This window comes from Diachasma alloeum, unplaced genomic scaffold (assembly GCF_001412515.2).
Source record: "Diachasma alloeum isolate Michigan unplaced genomic scaffold, Dall2.0 Dall_scaffold_00543, whole genome shotgun sequence".
In the NCBI taxonomy this organism is placed as follows: Eukaryota; Metazoa; Arthropoda; class Insecta; order Hymenoptera; family Braconidae; genus Diachasma; species Diachasma alloeum.
In genome coordinates this window covers 367,676-385,416 of record NW_021680675.1, presented here as the reverse complement: position 1 = coordinate 385,416, position 17,741 = coordinate 367,676, and the positions used below count along the sequence as shown (strand labels likewise).

Here is a 17,741-nt window from a genome sequence, read left to right as displayed (position 1 = left end):
AATATTTGAAGAAATATATTTACTTAAAAGGTTGCATATCTTAGGAACCGCTCGGGCTCGAGCTCAACTTGTAGTTCCCATAGAAATTCGGTAGAATTGTTTTATGAAAGCGTTGTTTTTTTTTTGACAGTTGCCAAAATCGACAAATTATTTTTACTCTTCCGTTTTGCTTCCTAATGGAAGTATTGTAATTGTTCAATTTTCAAATTCTCTAATTTTTATTGAAAATGATGTAGAATGGCCAGACCAAACTTCGTATTTTTACATTTCATGTCCACCGCCACCTTCTCAGTGATCAATTTTTAGAAAATTGAGTAATTAAGCGGCTAAAGTAACTCCAAAAACCTGAAATTTTGTCAAATCATAGGACTTAATGAGGACTAACCCGGTGCAAAATTTCAGCTCAATCGTGGACCGATTTAGATTTTTTTTTCAAAATATTCGTTTCGATGTCTTGTATCTAAATCAATTAGAACATATGTATCCGTGTTTACACAAAGTTTTCGAGATATTCTCATTTTTCTGTATTATCTTGTGTAAAAATCGAGATATCAACTTATTTTTCTTCTGTGTATTTAGTGTTTTTCTCGCAGCCNCCCCCATTGGGGGCTGCGCCACCCTCCTTTGTAATAGATATAATCTATTACTTAACGAGTGTGTTCTCCCAAATGTGGACATCCAACCTAATCAATTTAATATATTGACGTGGGGCAGACTATTCGGTGAAATATGTTATTGGAAGACTATTTTTCTTTTTAAATTAAATTGAAAGACTATATTGCGTTTTTTTCTAACTTCTTTGAATAATTCAGCGTATTTTCTGTAATTTATTATTTGGTACCACATTTTAGCAGCCCACTGATGGAAGCAAATTGATACATTCAAAGTGATTTCTTTTCGCTCATGAAAAAAACATGTTTCTTTTTGTATGTTCTACTACTGGGACATTCACCTCAATAAATATCAAATTTTACTAAACTAGATTGGAATTAATGAAATTCAGATGAACGTAAACCTAAGTGAAATAGTTAAATCACAATAATTTCGAGATATTGTGGAATATATAACTGGAAATTCTGTTTACAAACATTTTTCTTCCACTACAACTTTCCGCCGATTGGGCAAATAAAAAGTGACGCATATTTGCTCTCTCATGTGAAAATACCGCTGCGACGGCAAACGAGAAAGTCGTTTGATAACTCAGCAGAGAAAGTTTCAACACGAAGAAATGAGTTCAATGTAATTAAGCTCAGCAAGATTGTCACTCAAGCAACGCTTGATGGACAAAATTATTTGCGGGAATTTGCATTCTCAACACATGACATTACGTCCGGCGGCTTGGCGCAGTGGGTAAGTTCGTTGCCTCATATGCGAAAGGTTCCGTGTTCAAATCCCGGCCGGGTAGAATGGTGCGATCTAACCATTTAAAGTCTTGATCATCATCGCAGGATACCCTAACCGGGTCGAAGCGATGTAAAATAACGATTAAAAAAAAAACGCACATGACATTATTAGTTATCTATTGATGGAATGGATTTCACTTGTGCTACATTCAACTGAACTTGATGAATCCCAGGCATGTCAAGAGTTTCACTCTTAAAAACATTATAAAAGTATGAGAAGAAACTATTTGAAAAAAATTAATAAATAAAAGAAATTGTCTAAGAAGCTTTACCATTCGTAGAAAAGCGAAATTCTTTTCCTTGTTGACGAACAATTCAGAGATTTCACCGAATGGAGTGAACAGGTTTGTAATCTCTTCCTCAGTGATGTCGTTGGGGAGGTTTCCAACATAGAGACGGTTTCGCCCACTAAATTTCTTCTCTGTTGTATCCTGAGCGGGAAGCTCGAAAGTTGGTCCATTGAGACTCATTAGTTTCTCCATTATTCGATCCTGCAGGAGGGAAAAAAAATGATTATTCACTTTGATTTCGAAGAGGTGCTAGCATGACAGTAGACTGCACAAAGCCTGGAGTCATTTATAATATTTCTAATGAATATAAAATTGTATCCAGTATTTCAGCACACGTAAAGGTATTGAGTATCCAATCGTGCTTCCTAGAAAGGATTCACTATTCCCCGATTTTTTGTATTATATTTGGCACTTGGTGAGCAAGAATTGCTCAAACAAGCGTAGCGTCGGGTTTATACGATCATTTGCATTACATAATAGGAATCCGATAAAAAATTTAGTCGATAATTCTCAATTTCTGTCATTTATTCTACTCATTCTATGAAAAGAGAAGGATAGAAGACGAATTTATAGGTATTTTCCCATTATTCGAAAGAATACATCGATTTGAAAACTTTCCTCTAATACTTGAAGAAAAAAAGGCATTCGAAGTTTCCGCCGATATAAAAGAAGAAAAAAATCCATTTTATAGCCGATTATGTCGTTCTGATTCTTTTTTCATTTCCTTTTCATAATAATAATTGCAATCCGACCATAGGAACGAGGTGTACCGATATCACTTTACCATATGAAGGTAAAAATTGATTTTAAAAATTGTCAGGAATACATGGAGAGATTTTTCTATTACCCGGATGAGATTTCGAATGCCTTTTGTTTTATGTGTTCTGATCACAAAAAAAAACTTTTTATAGATCTTTAACATAATTCTTCTTCATTCCATATTGTAACTTGCGAATTAAGGAAAAAATATATATAATAAAAAGAAGAATGGATAAAATTAAGTTAATCTAATTGTAAAGACAGAAATGGAAAGAAAATAAAATAAAATAGTATAAATTAATCTAGCGACTAATTATAATTCATGTAATTATTTAATTAATCGTGAATTATTGAAATTATTGAATTGAATGGTAATGATAATGGAAATCCTCATGCAAAGAAAATTACGAGAAATGCACGGCGACATTTTGTGTTTTCGTCGCTCATCAACTGATCTTTTGTGCAGCTGCAAAAATAGAAAAAAAAAGAGTCCTGATTTTCAGTTCAAACGAAAATAGCTAAATTTAATTAGTTCGTGATAAGATTAAATCAAACTGGGCTCATAAAGATGGCAATGAGTGAGGCTTTCTGTGATCTCAAATCTCGGTGTGATAAAGAATTTAGGATTGGAACAAATCGCTGTTGATTGGATCACGACCTCAGAAATTAGAAATTAAAAGCAACAATAGCATATAACTTTTTTATATGGCAGAAGATTGCCTACGATAGATGTCTCTGCATAATTCATTCCCTCACCACTCAATACTGAGATGTTCATTACTTAGGGTTCCATAAGATGATTTATTTCAACTTGGAAAAATAAAGAAAGTGTAATTTTTAAAACCTCTGAATAAAGTGTAAATCAATTCCTTCACGCATGAAACAATATTAGTTGTTTTTACAAACATCTCAGTCCTTTGAAAATAAATGAACCACTATACTAATGCATTGATGAAGTGATGATGATATATAAACCTTACTTATTTCACGTGTGGAAAGTTTTTCAATTGCACATTAGAAAAGAATTACGGATATCCAAGTATCTTTTAGAGTTTAGTACAGACCACACTATAGATTCAACAATTTTCAATCATCAAATTGATCAATTGAATTGCGTGAGAAAAATTTGAAAAAAATTATTAATATTCTACGGCATTTAAATTCCATTTTGCGTAGAATTATTATTTTTTTAAATGTTCGTTGTTTGTAAATAAATAATTGAGTTATGTATAGGTGCATCTAATATCGAAGTAGTGCCAGAAATTACATTTCTTGTTTGCACAGAAAATAACATTTTTTTGAGAAGACTAAATCTATTTTTGCAATAAAAATTTTAAATCTCGGCGCACTCTTCGCATGTTTAGCATAAAAAATTTTTTTTTTGATGATTTTTAACAAACGATTTATTTGGCACAAGTGAGACTTGTTTGAGAACTCTGCCGTTTTCTCTGACCGTATGTTCTGAAATTCAGAGTTTCAGACTGAAAACCAGAAATTTTTCAAATTTCTATTCAACCGTTTCATTTCTTCAACATGTATAGATATGTATAACCGTATTATGGCCGAATAATCAATTAGAAACTTTTTTTCCCTGTGTAATCTCTTCCCACCTTATTATCATAAAAGTAAAACAGTAAAAACCATAATATCAAATAATTCTTGTTCTTACATCTTGTGACCGATTCCCCATGCCTCGATCTCCACCACCGCCGCGACCACCTCGTCCGCCGCCACGCATACCACCACCGCCTCGTCCGCCCATGGGTCCATTATTCCCTCCCATTCTCTCCTTATTATCCTGCATCATGCTCGAGTCCATCATGTTCCCCTCCATCATGGACTCACTCATCTTCATCTGAAAAGCAAAAAAAAAGCTCCATGAATATTTCTTCTTTCATTAAACCTCCTCAGTCATTAAATCGTTTCATGAGGGAAATCTAAGGAAGCATTTATTCAGCTCATTGAACTGAAAATTATTGGGTAAAGAGGAAAATTATAATATATATTGGATAATATAGAAATTCACTGAAATTATCCAATATGTATGCTAATGAATAATAAATTTGAGGTGAATTTATTCAAAACATCCGTAATTGCTAGGACAGTTGATGTTTATCCAAACATGTAAGCACTTAATTGTATATTTCTATGCAAGTGCGACGGGTTCTGAAAAATCCCCGGCGTACATGTGTCAAAGACTTTTTCGTGTCAGGTAATTTTCATGAAAATTAATATACACACCTCGCCATGGAAAATATATCATCCTCCCCCAGGTGCTTGCCATCCTCGCCTTCGGATCGGAAGGCAATCTTGCACGTGAGGGACGGTGATCTATTTTCCAAGATTCAGGCATGTAATGTACTATTTCGTCATTCCGGCCGTAAGGCAGCGCTTTACAAGCGCTGTTTACAGCCGTTATGACAAAATATGTATATGGGATTTTTAGAGGTTAAACATGGGGATTCTAAGCCATTCGAATTTTTAGACTTTTTTGGTACTCAATCGATGCGAGTATGAACGCAATAAAAATGGCAAATAAATTCAATATAATCAAAATTAGACATTATAATTTTTTCAGATTTTTATTGACTCTCATTTCATTGAAACGAGAAAAATTCGAAAACGGGCGGCGCAGTGCTCATTGAGCCAGTTCAGGAGGGTTAAGTTGCTGCCTATACATGGGCTTAAGGTAGAACAGAAGGCCACCGTTACCTCGAAATTTTCAAACAAATTTCCTGCTCAAAGGTATTAATATTTTTTTGTACCCAAAGCACATTGATCTCCATCATCGCTTCCTGGAGATTAATATGCTTGGATTTGTAAAAATATTGATAACTTTCAGCAGGAAATTTTTTCAAAAATTTAGCAAATTAGCGATATTCTGTTACTCCTTAAAGAGCGCACCGATAACTCGTGCATTTCCCGTACATTATCGCCCAATCGGCAATGTGGAAAGAATACTGAAATTATCGATGATCCATTTCACCTCATGTATAAGCAGCAACTTTAAAAATCTTTTTTGTTGATCTGTTTTTGGGGTTTCTAAAATTTTGCAAACAGTGTCTACTATCCGTTTCAGAAGTAGGGGACCCTGGGGTTATATGCGCATAACTTGAGAAAAAACCTGGTGGCGTGGCGCAGTGGGTAAGTTCATTGCCTCACATGCGAAAGGTTCCGAATTCAAATCCCGGCCGGGTAGAATGGTTCGATCTAACCATTTAAAATCTTGATCATCGCAGTATACCCCAAGCAGGTCAAAGCGATGTAAAATAACGATTAAAAAAAAATCTTGAAAAAAAAAATCGTAAAAATATGAAACCAATTGCACTATGTAATATAAGTATTTCACTCGCCCAATACGAAGTTTCAAGTCTTTAATTTGATTAGTTTATTTATAATCGCTGTGAGAGGCAGAAAAATCGCCCCATTTTCAGGGTCCGTAAAAGTCGGTAAACTTTGAACCGCCACCATACGTACGAAAAAATTTTCTTTTAAATCGTCAATTTTTCCAGAGATTCGGTGAACCCTTGGGAAGCCAACGAGAGAAGAAAAAACTCAACATTGTAATAATTATTTATTTAATTAATAGAAATGTCGACTGCGGCTATCTCTTTGTAGAATTGCCGAACCGACCTCAAAAAAAAGATGCATTCTGAATTCAATGTAAAACACATTCGGTCAATATTTTTCTAATAAACAATCCCCGTTGATTTAAAAAAAAATAGAGAAAATTCGTCAAAAAAAGTGCTCTTAAAACTATCGTAACTCGTTATGGGGTTTATGGGCCCGCTCACCGTCGGTCCCTCAAAATTGAAAACACATGTGCGCCTGTCTACTTCTTTCAGGGACGTCGATACCAGTTACAGACGTTTGGGCCCTTCGGGGCGCAAATACACTGTACATTGCTTGCTCCCAGAGGGCCCAAACGACGGTAACTGGTATCGACGTCCCTGAAAGAGGTAGGCAGGCGGCACATGTGTTTTCAATTTTAAGGGATCGACGGTGAGCGGACCCATAAACCCCATAACGAGTTATGGTCGTTTTAACAGCACTTTTTTGACGAATTTCCTCGATTTTTTTTTTATCAACGGAGATTATTTATTAGAAAAATATTGACCGAATGTGTTTTACATTGAATTCAGAATACATCTTTTTTTTCAGGTCGATTCGGCAATTGTACAACGAGATAGCCGCAGTCGACATTTCTATTAATTAAATAAATAATTATTACAATATTGAGTTTTTTCTTCTCAAAAACTGACGACTTAAAAAAAAAAAATTTCGTACGTATGGTAGCGGTTCAAAGTTTGCCGACTTTTACGGACCCTGAAAATCGGAGGGTTTGTCGGCTTCTCACAGCGATTATAAATAAACTAATCAAATTGAAAACTTGAAACTTCGTATTGGGCGAGTGAAATACTTATATTACACAGTGCAATTGGTCTCATATTTTTACGATTTTTTTTTCTCACGTTATACGCACATAACCCTAGGGTTCTCTACTTCTGAAACGGATAGTAAATGGATTCAATAATGTGTGAAAAAATCTTCATAAAATTGGCTGCATTCTTTGAATATCCTACTCCTCGCCCGATTATCCTTAATATTCATTAGATGAATTTTTATTCGACTTTGCGGTCATTCATAATTCGTTAGATGTTAGTGAAGTACATTTTTCTTTCGCACTGAAAAATGTACCTCATTAATATCTGAGGAATTACGAATGATTGCACGGCTGAATAAAAATTCATTCAATGTCTATACACCACGGTAGATAAATTCAAAAACTGTAATTTAGTTATTAATATTTTTCAAACCCAAAGCACATTGATCTTCATCATCACCTACTGAAGACAATGTGCTTCGATTTTCAAAAGTATCGATAACTTTCCGCAGAAAATTCGATGCGTTGAGAATTTGAACAACTAGCGGCATTCTGTTACCCCTTTAGATCCCTTCTGTAATTTTTGCGGAAAAACGCAAATAAAAAAAAGTCAACAGATTTATTACATTTGAGATATTATAGACAATCACAAATTTTTCTTTGACACCCTAGAATGTTCCACATTTTTCCAGAAAGATTTACAATTTTTGAAAAGTTTCTATGAAAACCCAAGAAGTGTCTCAATTAGAAACAAAAAACAATTTTCTCGAACTTCGTATAAAACTGGATAATTTCTTCCAATTTTTCCCAAAAACCCAAAAATGTTCTCAAAAATTCGAGAATATTCAAGATTTCTCCAGCCCGAAAATATTCATGAACTTTGGAGAGAACCAGAAAATATTTTCAAAAACTCAAGAATATTCTACATTTCTCCACAGTTCCGGAAACCTCTACATTTTTCTAGAAGTTTCTACGTTGCATGTAAACATGCAACGCAGCGCAATAGATTATAGCGTATAATCGATCGGAGGCCCTAAACTATTTAACATTGAAAATGCCATTGAAATGCATTCAGTCGTTATTATGTGAATGGCGGACAAAAAATCGACAACGAATTTATTATATTTAACCAGAAGACGACAAAATGAGCCTGGTACACAAGCTTTCATGGCGTTATGATTAAGCTGAACATTCTCTTCCTCCCCCATCCCTAGGGGATAGAATTTTTTTTTTTAATTTGGAGATGTCGACAATGTACACCGGTACTAGGGTAAATAAGAGATATTTCAGCTCTCTGCACTTATTCAAAGTGAGATCGCGGTGAGATTTAAGTCTCCGCTCGGCCTTAAGAGCCATTGGACAACTTTTAGTATATGAAGAGATATATTGAGAAGTAAGAAAAATTTCGGACCCGATCCGTTTTGCCCCGTATATCCGCCAAAAACGTCATTTTTAAGGTTTCAGCTTAAAAATGCTCCTTGCACTAGTTTTCATCCGATTTTAACTTTTTTTTTCCAAAATGATCGTTATAGTCCAACGAACAAACCCAAATACCCGTTTTACTTTATATGTATTGGATCGTGAGAAAATGATTCTTTTAGTTTTTTATTTTTTTTTCTTCTTCGCAAATTCTAAAATTTTGTAACAGCCCATAGGTTTTTGTCATGAGATTCCGATTACGTATGATTACAACGTGGAATAACAAAAAATACGAATTCTATGATTTGCTAAGAAAAAGAAACAAAATCAAAAACTAAAAAAGCACTTTCTCATGATCTAATACGCATAAAGCAAAACAGATGTTTGGGTTTGTTCGTTGGAGTATAATGAACATTTTGAAGAAATTTAAAATCGAAGAAAACTTTGGAGCAAGGAGTATTTTTAAGCTAAAAACGTGAAAGATGACGTTTTTCGTGGATGTCCGGATCAAAACTGGTCCGGTCTGAAATTTTTATTACTTTTTAAGGGGGAACTACTATGACTACGACTTTTTAAAGTCGCGGGCTATTGGAGTGAGATTTCTTATGCATTAAGGATGGATTGTATATGTCTAAACAGGAATAATTGGTGGAAAAAAAATTAATTGTTTATTGTTCGTTTGCCCCTCAGACGCTTAAAATGTTGAACATAGTTCAGGGCCTCCAATTTTTGAGCTACAGAGGGTTTTTGAAATTAGTTTTTTGAAATTCGACTCCTACACAGCTAATTTGGTTTGGGTGATATAAAAATTGGCGCCGTTCATGTAAAGTAGGCAGAAAAACTATCCTTAAAATATTTAAAACATATTCTCGATGTTTTCAGAAACATTTTTCGGGCTATTTTACGTGAATGTTGCAATTTTTTATTTAAAAAATACCGAAATTAGCTGTGTAGGAGTTGAATTTGAAAAAACTAATTCGTAATTTTTATTGTACACATTTTCTTCAAAAATTTTGAAAATATCTCTGTAGCTCAAAAATTGGAGGCCCTGGACTATTTTCAACATTTTGAACGTCTGCGGCGCAAACGAACAATAGACAATTAATTTTTAATATATAATCTCCAATGCATGAGAAATCTTACTCGAATAGCCCGCGACTTGTAAAACTCACAGTAGTCTCCTCTTGATGGGAGACAGACCTCCCCCCTTTGTCTATACCAAATTCTAGAATTGTCTTTTCTCCTGTAATTATTAATTTTTATCTATGAAACTACTTTATCTACTCGATCATTGCGTTAAGTCAATGAAGTAGTTTCATGCATAAAAAATAATTTCAGAAAAAAACAATTCTAAAATTTCATCGCGGTCTCCCCTCATCCCGTGCTTTTTCGAGGCTCGGCGCTGCATTTTCCGTATTTATTATCTCGATATCTAGTCCCGCTTACTGGCTTGAAATGGCGTCGAATGGATCAATATATTTTCATTTACTACTGAAGGAAAAGATTTTTTTTTTTTGAGTTGGTGAATTAAACCTATATAAAAATTAAAAAATAGTTTTCCCTGAGGGTGAAAGAAATTTTCTTTTAGTGCTTGCAGTTTTGGATAAGTATTCTTAATTATCGGAAATATTAGTCTCATATATTCCCCCATCAGTGTAAAAAATCCCAGAATTTTCTTCGTACATGAAACAATTTAAATTTCTAAAAATTCATAAAAATCCCCGAAGTGAACAAAAAACATTTGAAAACGTCGGGACTCTCAAAACGAAGAGGTCCGTTCCAACAGAGATCGTCACCGAGTAAAAGTCGGCCATTTTGAGCGTTCAATACCGCATGTCGAGTCGAGGGCTTTGAACTCACTGAAGTGCATAATATCAATTTCATCCTTACAAGCAATAAATTTTTATCGAAGAATTGTGAAAATAAGAATGAAAATAAATGGACTACCCGATTTATGAAATTTTTTAACAAAACCCTGGAATAATCGGAGCAGGACGGATTTCAAAATGGCGGAGAGGAGACGCTTAGTTCCATGGAAAATGAGAACATTCTAGATGAAAAAGTTTATCATTACCTGCATATCATTTCGTGGCCCTCCACCACCGCCTCCTTGTCCACCGCCGCGACCACCAGAAAATCGTGAATTTTTCCGTCCACGGCCACCTCCACCTCGGCCTCCACCGCCACCACCGCCTCCTCCGCTGCCGCCGCCGCCGCCACCACCGCCGCCTTGTCCTCCGCCTCCGGGTCTCATGTTATTTTCATCATTGTTCTCCTGCGGCGGTTTAGAGTCGGGTTTATTTGTGTTCTCGGTGGCCATTTCAACGTTTTTTTAGCGGAAAATTAATAAACTCGAGGCCCACGCGGCCAATGAGACTATCACAGTGTTCACAGTAGTTTATCAAATTCAGAGGATGCACGCGACTCCCACAATGTTGGAAGAATTGATGTGCACACTTCGGCGTCTATCCACCAAGAGAAACGGAAAGGGAGAGACGACGGTGATATAGCCATGAATAAAAGAATTGGTGTCTTGTGATTGGTTGGGGTGGGTATGTGTTGGAACGCAGAGAATTATGGGTAGAGATGCGAAATGTTCTGTGGCTCCCTCGGTTGTATTCGACCGGCATCGTTTACTCCAACGGCAATGTAGAACGTGGGGATTGTTGAGCGTCAACAATGCAGTTGCGTTGCATGGAGAGAAATATTCAGTAAAAATTACAGAACAATTCACGTAATCCGCAATGGGGAATCTTTTTCCGGCAATTTTTATAAAAATGGAGAGAAGAAATCTGAAACGTTCAGTGAATTCTCAGGTTCATCACCGAACAAAGTACGAAATTGTCACGTAATTTTTTCCGAACAAGTAAAATCTTACAGAAACTTCCCGACTTATATTGCCTCCAAAATCAAAAATTCTTGAACATTGAACAATTTTTATCAAACTGGTGAGTTATTTCTAGGTGCCGTTTCGTAAAATTTCTCAATCGTTGGGGAAAAATTATGGAACGACTTGTCCCCACATCAGCGGTGAGCCATCAGACGGGTGGTTAATTTTACGGAACCCATCGTTGAATTTACGTGGCGATTCGTACAATTTCAGTTCCGACTCACACTTTTTATTGAATTTTACTTCGCTCGCGGATTACATTTTGGGGCGTAATTTTTACGTTTCTTTTTCTGGTAATTTTCATTAAATTTTTCTCTCCGTGTGAGTGTAGAGATGCAAAATGACCGTTATTTTTAGACTGCGTCATATGACCAAAAAGTGTCAGTTATGTGACGCGCAAATTTTCTAAGTAAAAATGATGGTCACAAATAATGTGGAAGCAAATTGTTGTCAAAATTTCTATGTATGTGCATAATGACGGTCATTACTAATTTCAAATTTGTGACGGTCATACATACACTAAAAGAAATATATATTTTTGTCAAATATTCATGTACTTGAAAGCATACATAATTGGGAAAGCAACATAGTTGGGACTTAATGAGAATTGCCTGGGAATCACTCGACTGCAAAAATACGGTATTGAAAAAATTAATACTTCTCTCAAGTAAATGGATATTTAGCAAAAATAAATTTTTTTCACAGCGCAAAAAAAAATTTTTCATCTGTAGAGATGAAAAATAAGCGTGATTTTCGTTTCAAAAGACACATTAGGCTAGCACGAAATTAATTCAAATAAAAATTCATACAGAAAAAATAAAGTTGCTTCTATATAGATAAAAAATAATTGTCCTATTTATTTGACAAATTGTGACGGTCAGGTGAATTTTGAAAGCCGTCATAAATGCCTCGTCATATGATGAACTTTTAGATCAATTGAATTTTATCATTGGACTATATTATTTACGGCAATATTTGAACAAAAAGACAGCAAGTACTACCTAAAACGCCGCTAACAACATCACCGAATATCCGATATAACACTTTTAGATCTAAGTAGCTGAACGCTCAGAATCATCAGTAGTTGAACGTATAAACAGAACAATGTAATATTTGATGGGAAATGAAAATTCACTTTGAGCTTGGAAATTTGGTTCTCTGAATGGACTTCCAAAATGTGGTGCTGAATAATAAATTGAAAGACTCAATAAATACGTAAATAGAATACGACATGAGAAACCAAGTTATTTGTTGATTAAAACAAAAATTGATTATAACCGATGGGACAAAATGAAATAAACAAATTCATTACTGTGCACAGGCTCTTGGGATTCGCTTTGAAATAGTTAATTCACCTGTTAGGAGACTACAGAAATCATAACAAAAAAAAAGAGCAAAGGGAAAGAGTATCGAAAGGTATAGGGGATGGTGGGGCAATTTGGTTGTACATCTGGGGTAAAATGAATACCTGATAAATTCATATGAGTGGAGTAAAATGACCACTCAAAATTTTTTCCAAAAAACAAGTTTTTTTTTTTTCAAAATTCACATTTTTGAAGTGTTTCGGAGCAAAATGGACACCTGACTCCATAAATGAGTGGGACAAGTGGACAGTCAAAATATTTTTCAGAAAAATGTTTGTTTTTCTTAAATTCAGATTTCCGAACATGATTCTTGGGCAAGATAAATTCGTAAGGGGGTGGAGTAAAACGGATGTTCTAAAAAATAAAAATAAAATTTTTTTTTCAATAATAAAATTGTCCAAAATTACGTCTTGGCAAAATGAACACGGAAAATTTATTCGAGAGTACGGTAAAATGGACCCCCGATGAATTTAATTTTATTCACAAGCCAAGAAAATTTTGGATGAAAGATGTGTGGCATATTCCATCAATAGCAGGGAACATACGCATTTACTTTTATTTCTAATCTGAATCTAGACGTTGTAACAATCTCAAATTTAATTTTTATGACCCTCCAAGTTGCATTTTTCAATGAGAAATCGTTGATAGAAAAGTGCACGTTTTGGAGGCCTTATGCGGGCTGTGACGTCACAGAAGACAAGTTACCATGTCTCGGACTCACTCTCCCAGTGGAATCCGTCATCAGAGGCGACGCGCATCGTTTCTCTCTCACGTTGGCGAATTATTGTGACTGCCCTGCTGTGATGTACATCGGTCCCGGCGGCATATATTTGAGTGCTCAACTTTAAATTCGTTATTAAAGTTAATAAACCATATAAAAATAAATTTTTTAATGGCATATTATGTGTACGATTCATAGAACGAGTTGGGAAAAATGCCAGACAAAGGAGAAAATTTTGAAAGGGAAAAATGTATACGTTACGCCCCATTTTCCCCTTTGTGAAACTAAAACTCTTGAGTTTTCCCTTCATTTTAAATGAAAATTCATAAAATACAATTTCGCTCACCGATTACTTAGTTTGTACAGTAATTATTCGTGTGATTTATTTCTCCGCGTAAAAAGCATTACAGCTCCTTTTCCGTCAATCTTATTTACAAAAAATCGAATGGTTTTTTTTTCACGCACAGAGTCCATACTCCAGATCGAAAACTGAATGATATTGATTTCTCGATCGATTCAAGTAGCGCGAGTGCAAAAGAATAAACGACAATTGACATGGATTTTCTTGCTGAGATCTTCAAATAAAACTGAGATCTTCAGAATTGCGGATTCTGTTGAACCAATACTACTCACAAACTTCTGAAGAAAATGTGTTGCATAAACATGGGGGCTGCATTTATATAAGAATTAGGGTGATGCCACAATGGACGCACTAGTCCATACGCAATACCCCCGTGGTCACTAAGAGGTCGATAGAATTTTATCATTGGATTTTATGTTTTTGGGGGTGAGGAATCCGAATATGTTATTTATTTTGTCTTCCCGTCGCGCAATCATTTGTTATAAACAAATTAGTCCCCATTTTTAGTGAATAAATGTTCTTCTGGGAAAAGAAAGAGAGATACAGAAAAATTATTTCAACAAAAATTATTGCTCTTTATTTCACCAATAAAATGATTTTTGACTCGTCGAAATCGATCCAATACTTCCCGAGATACAGGCTAAAGAGTGAGCGTGGGTGGATAGACTGCGCGGACGACGACGGGTGAGTATGGGCGCGGAGCAGTGTATCTAAACGAATATCGTTTGTGTTTGCATACTGCACTGCGCTGACTAAATTTTATAAACATATGATGTTCAACAATGTGTAAATCGTGTTCAGTGCCTTCCTTTACCATGTTTCGATCTATGGTTTTTTCTCTTTTCAGATATCTTCATCTTCAATATGAAGGGGTCTTCTATTCATCCGATAACAGGAATTATACATTATCATTATAAGTTGCTGGCGACATTTTTACATTGTCCTCTCGAAGCATGGAACGCGTTTTGTCCCTTACCCGACATGAAGAGTATGAGAGAAAATAGAAATAATCGACAGATTGCAGATATTATTCCTTTCTGCAGTAATCTAATGCAATACAGAATGTACAAACCAACGATATTCACTCAGATACTCTGCTCCGCGCCCATACTCACCCGTCGTCCGTGCAGTCTATCCACCCGCGCTCACTCTTTAGTCTGTATCTCAGGAAGTATTAAACCGATTTCGACGAGTCAAAAATAATTTTATTGGTGAAAGAAAGAGGAGGAACTTTTGTTGGAACAATTTTTCTGTATCTCTCTTTGTTTTCCCCAAAGAACATTTATTCACTAACAATGGGGACTAATTTGTTTATAACAAATGATTGCGCGATGGGAGAACAAAATGAACAACATATTCGGATTCCACATCCCCAAAAACATAAAATCCAATGATAAAATTCCATCGATCTCCTAGTGACCGCGGGAAGGGGGTATTGCATATTGACTACACCGCGAAACGTACACAACGTGTGAAACAATCGTTCAAATATTTTTTGGTTATTTGTGAGAATTACAAGCGTTGCGTACGTCTGGCGTTGCCTTCCTTGTGGCAAAACCATAACTCTAACGACCAAGAGAAAATGCGCAGGGGTAAAGAGGGCTCCAGTGACTCTGTAGAGGGTTGACTTTGTAAAAATTAAACGGTAATACATTTCAGTAGCGAAGTGGGAATGTGGTACAAGTTAATTTTAACTATTGACCAGTTTTCAATGATTATCTCGAAATCTAAGGGAGATAGCAACAAGTTTATTATAACCTTTTTTGCAGAGCCGATTGAGAGCTATAACAAATGTTATTACGAAAATTCTGCTATCTCCCTTAGATTTGGACATATGCCTCAGAAACTCAACTGGGAGATAAGTCGACTTAAACCGTTTTATCACTTCGCTACTGATTTATTGAAGATAATATGTTGTTACTAAAGGGCTACGTTCCCTGCTCGTTCCGTTCGCCAACCCCCATATGACCCACATCATCCTTATTCTGACCCTTGTGACTTTTAATCTAACCCTCATGACCCTTAATCTGACCCATTTGACCCTTAACCTGACCCTTGTGACTTAATCTGACCTTCGTGACCGTTAAGCTGACCCAATTGACCCACATTATCCTTATGCTGACCGTCGTGACTTTTCATCTAACCCTCGTGACTCGTAAGCTGACCCATATGACCTTTAACGTGACCCTTATTCTGACCTTTGCAACCCTTATTTCGATCCTCGTGACCCTTATTCTGACCCTCGTGACCCTTTTTGGGACTCTCATAACCCTGATTCTGAACCTCCTAACCCTTATGACCCTTATTTTGATCCTCAAGACTATTATTTGACCCTCGTGACCCTTGTCCTGACTGTCGTGATCCTTATTGGGACTCTCATAACCTTGATTCTGGACCGCGTGACCCTTATTCTGACCTTCATGACGATTATTTTGACCCTCATGACACTTATTTTGACCCTTGTGACTCTTACTTTCGAGTACCAAAATTGTATCACTAGAAATCATTCAGTCTACATTAACAACGGTAACAAGCTTAGGGCATGTGAACTATGCGTCATAGCGACCCAAAAATTACTCTCCTGATACCAACAGAAATTTCACTGAAAACTAAGTAGAAACAGCTGTCATGGAATTTAAACGTCGGGCCTCTGCTTCCCAGGCGTAAACCACATGTGGGAGTTAGTCTCACTTTTGAATTAATTTTTTATTTTTTGCTACATTGATATATAGGATGATCCATTTATTATAAACGAGTTTCGTTCATTATTAACAAATGGTAGAGTTGAATGTGATCAAACGAATATTTATTAATAGTTAACGAATGGGTCGTTTGAAAAGTAGAAGTGGCGTTGAACACAAGGAGCTTTAAATGTGCATTTGTTAACTATTAACAAATGCACATTTGAAGAGAATGAATCGACTCCAGGTTTCAATCGAATCAATTTCTCGACAATAATTTATCCATTTTATGAGTGTATAATTTACATTTGTTCATCATTTCAGATTGGAGCATAATGAGACAATTATTTTCCTTATTTGGTAGGCATGGGATCTCGTCAGTAATGGGCAGTATTAGAACGAGTGCACTGATAGAAAAGTTTAGTTATTGTTAACGAAGGGATTTGGTTGGACACGTACGGAAATGAACAATAGAAAAGCTTAGCGAATTCGCTAGAAAATTCTAGTGTAATTCTTTAGACATGCTATTGGGATTCTATTAAAATTCTAGGGAATTCTCGTTAAAATTCTATTTATTTTTTGCGCTGATTCTGTGAGATATTTAATAGGAAAAAGTCAATAGATTTCGAGTTTTTTACATGAATATTCTCTTGGAAGTTTTTTTATAAGAATACTTGGGCATGAAGCTTTTTTCACTCGGATCCTCTAATACAAAGCAAAGCAAAATATAGCGGAAAAAACTTATCGTTAGAATATCCGTCCCCAATAATTTTAATAGAATAAAAAGAGAAAAATTCGAACTCAAGAAGAGCAATTCATACATATTCGTACCATGAGCAAATCATTTAGTGTAATATGTAAATTTAACTGCTGATAAATTGGAATATATTCTCATCAGTCGTATTGTTGCTTTTTGCCATGAAAATGATTACAAAGAAATAATTGAAAAAAAGGAATAACAAATCTGACGGGAAAATAGGCATAATGAAAGGGCATCGATACCCTGGCGCTAGTTCACAAAGCAAATCATGGACTTTAATCCATCCCCTATAATAAATTTTCGAAAAAAATTAAAGACACCATACATACATCCATACAGATACCATCTAAAAATTGCATAGTCGGATTTTTGAGACCATATTTAGTTACCCAGACACAAAAAATTGGAAACTTAAGGGTGCCAAGTGAATTTGGAAAAAGATTCAAAAAACATTTTTTCTTTCCCTCCATCATTGGAGAAATATGTATTCATCCATCCGACGAAATTTCAAACCCGCAACCGGAACTAGACATCGAGAAAATAAATGCGGAAAATCCTCTATTTCGCGTGACGAACCTCGAGAAAGCATGGGATCAAATGGGTACGGCGGGTTGAAATATCTCTCTTATTCACCCCGGTACCCCATTGTTTTTTGTCGCCATCACATTGAACACATCATTCCCCATATCTTCAAATTTTTTCAAATTTT

The 17,741-nt window shown here is 35.6% G+C and overlaps 1 protein-coding gene across 2 annotated transcripts in view; it reads right to left on the bottom strand.

Annotated features, from left to right (window-relative positions):
- The window catches only part of LOC107043028 (protein no-on-transient A), a 38,152-nt gene extending 27,410 nt beyond the window's left edge, over positions 1–10,742 (bottom strand). For both annotated transcript variants that reach the window (XR_001461203.1, XM_015264328.1), the window contains exons 1-3: positions 10,330–10,742; positions 4,122–4,307; positions 1,676–1,894 (exon numbers count right to left, since the gene is read on the bottom strand). Coding sequence is in view for 1 of the 2 variants with exons in the window: in XM_015264328.1 (XP_015119814.1) it covers positions 1,676–1,894; positions 4,122–4,307; positions 10,330–10,575 (651 nt within the window). In the remaining variant the exon portion in view is untranslated. The remainder of the gene's footprint in view (positions 1–1,675; positions 1,895–4,121; positions 4,308–10,329) is intronic.
- Between the last annotated feature and the right edge of the window lie 6,999 nt (positions 10,743–17,741).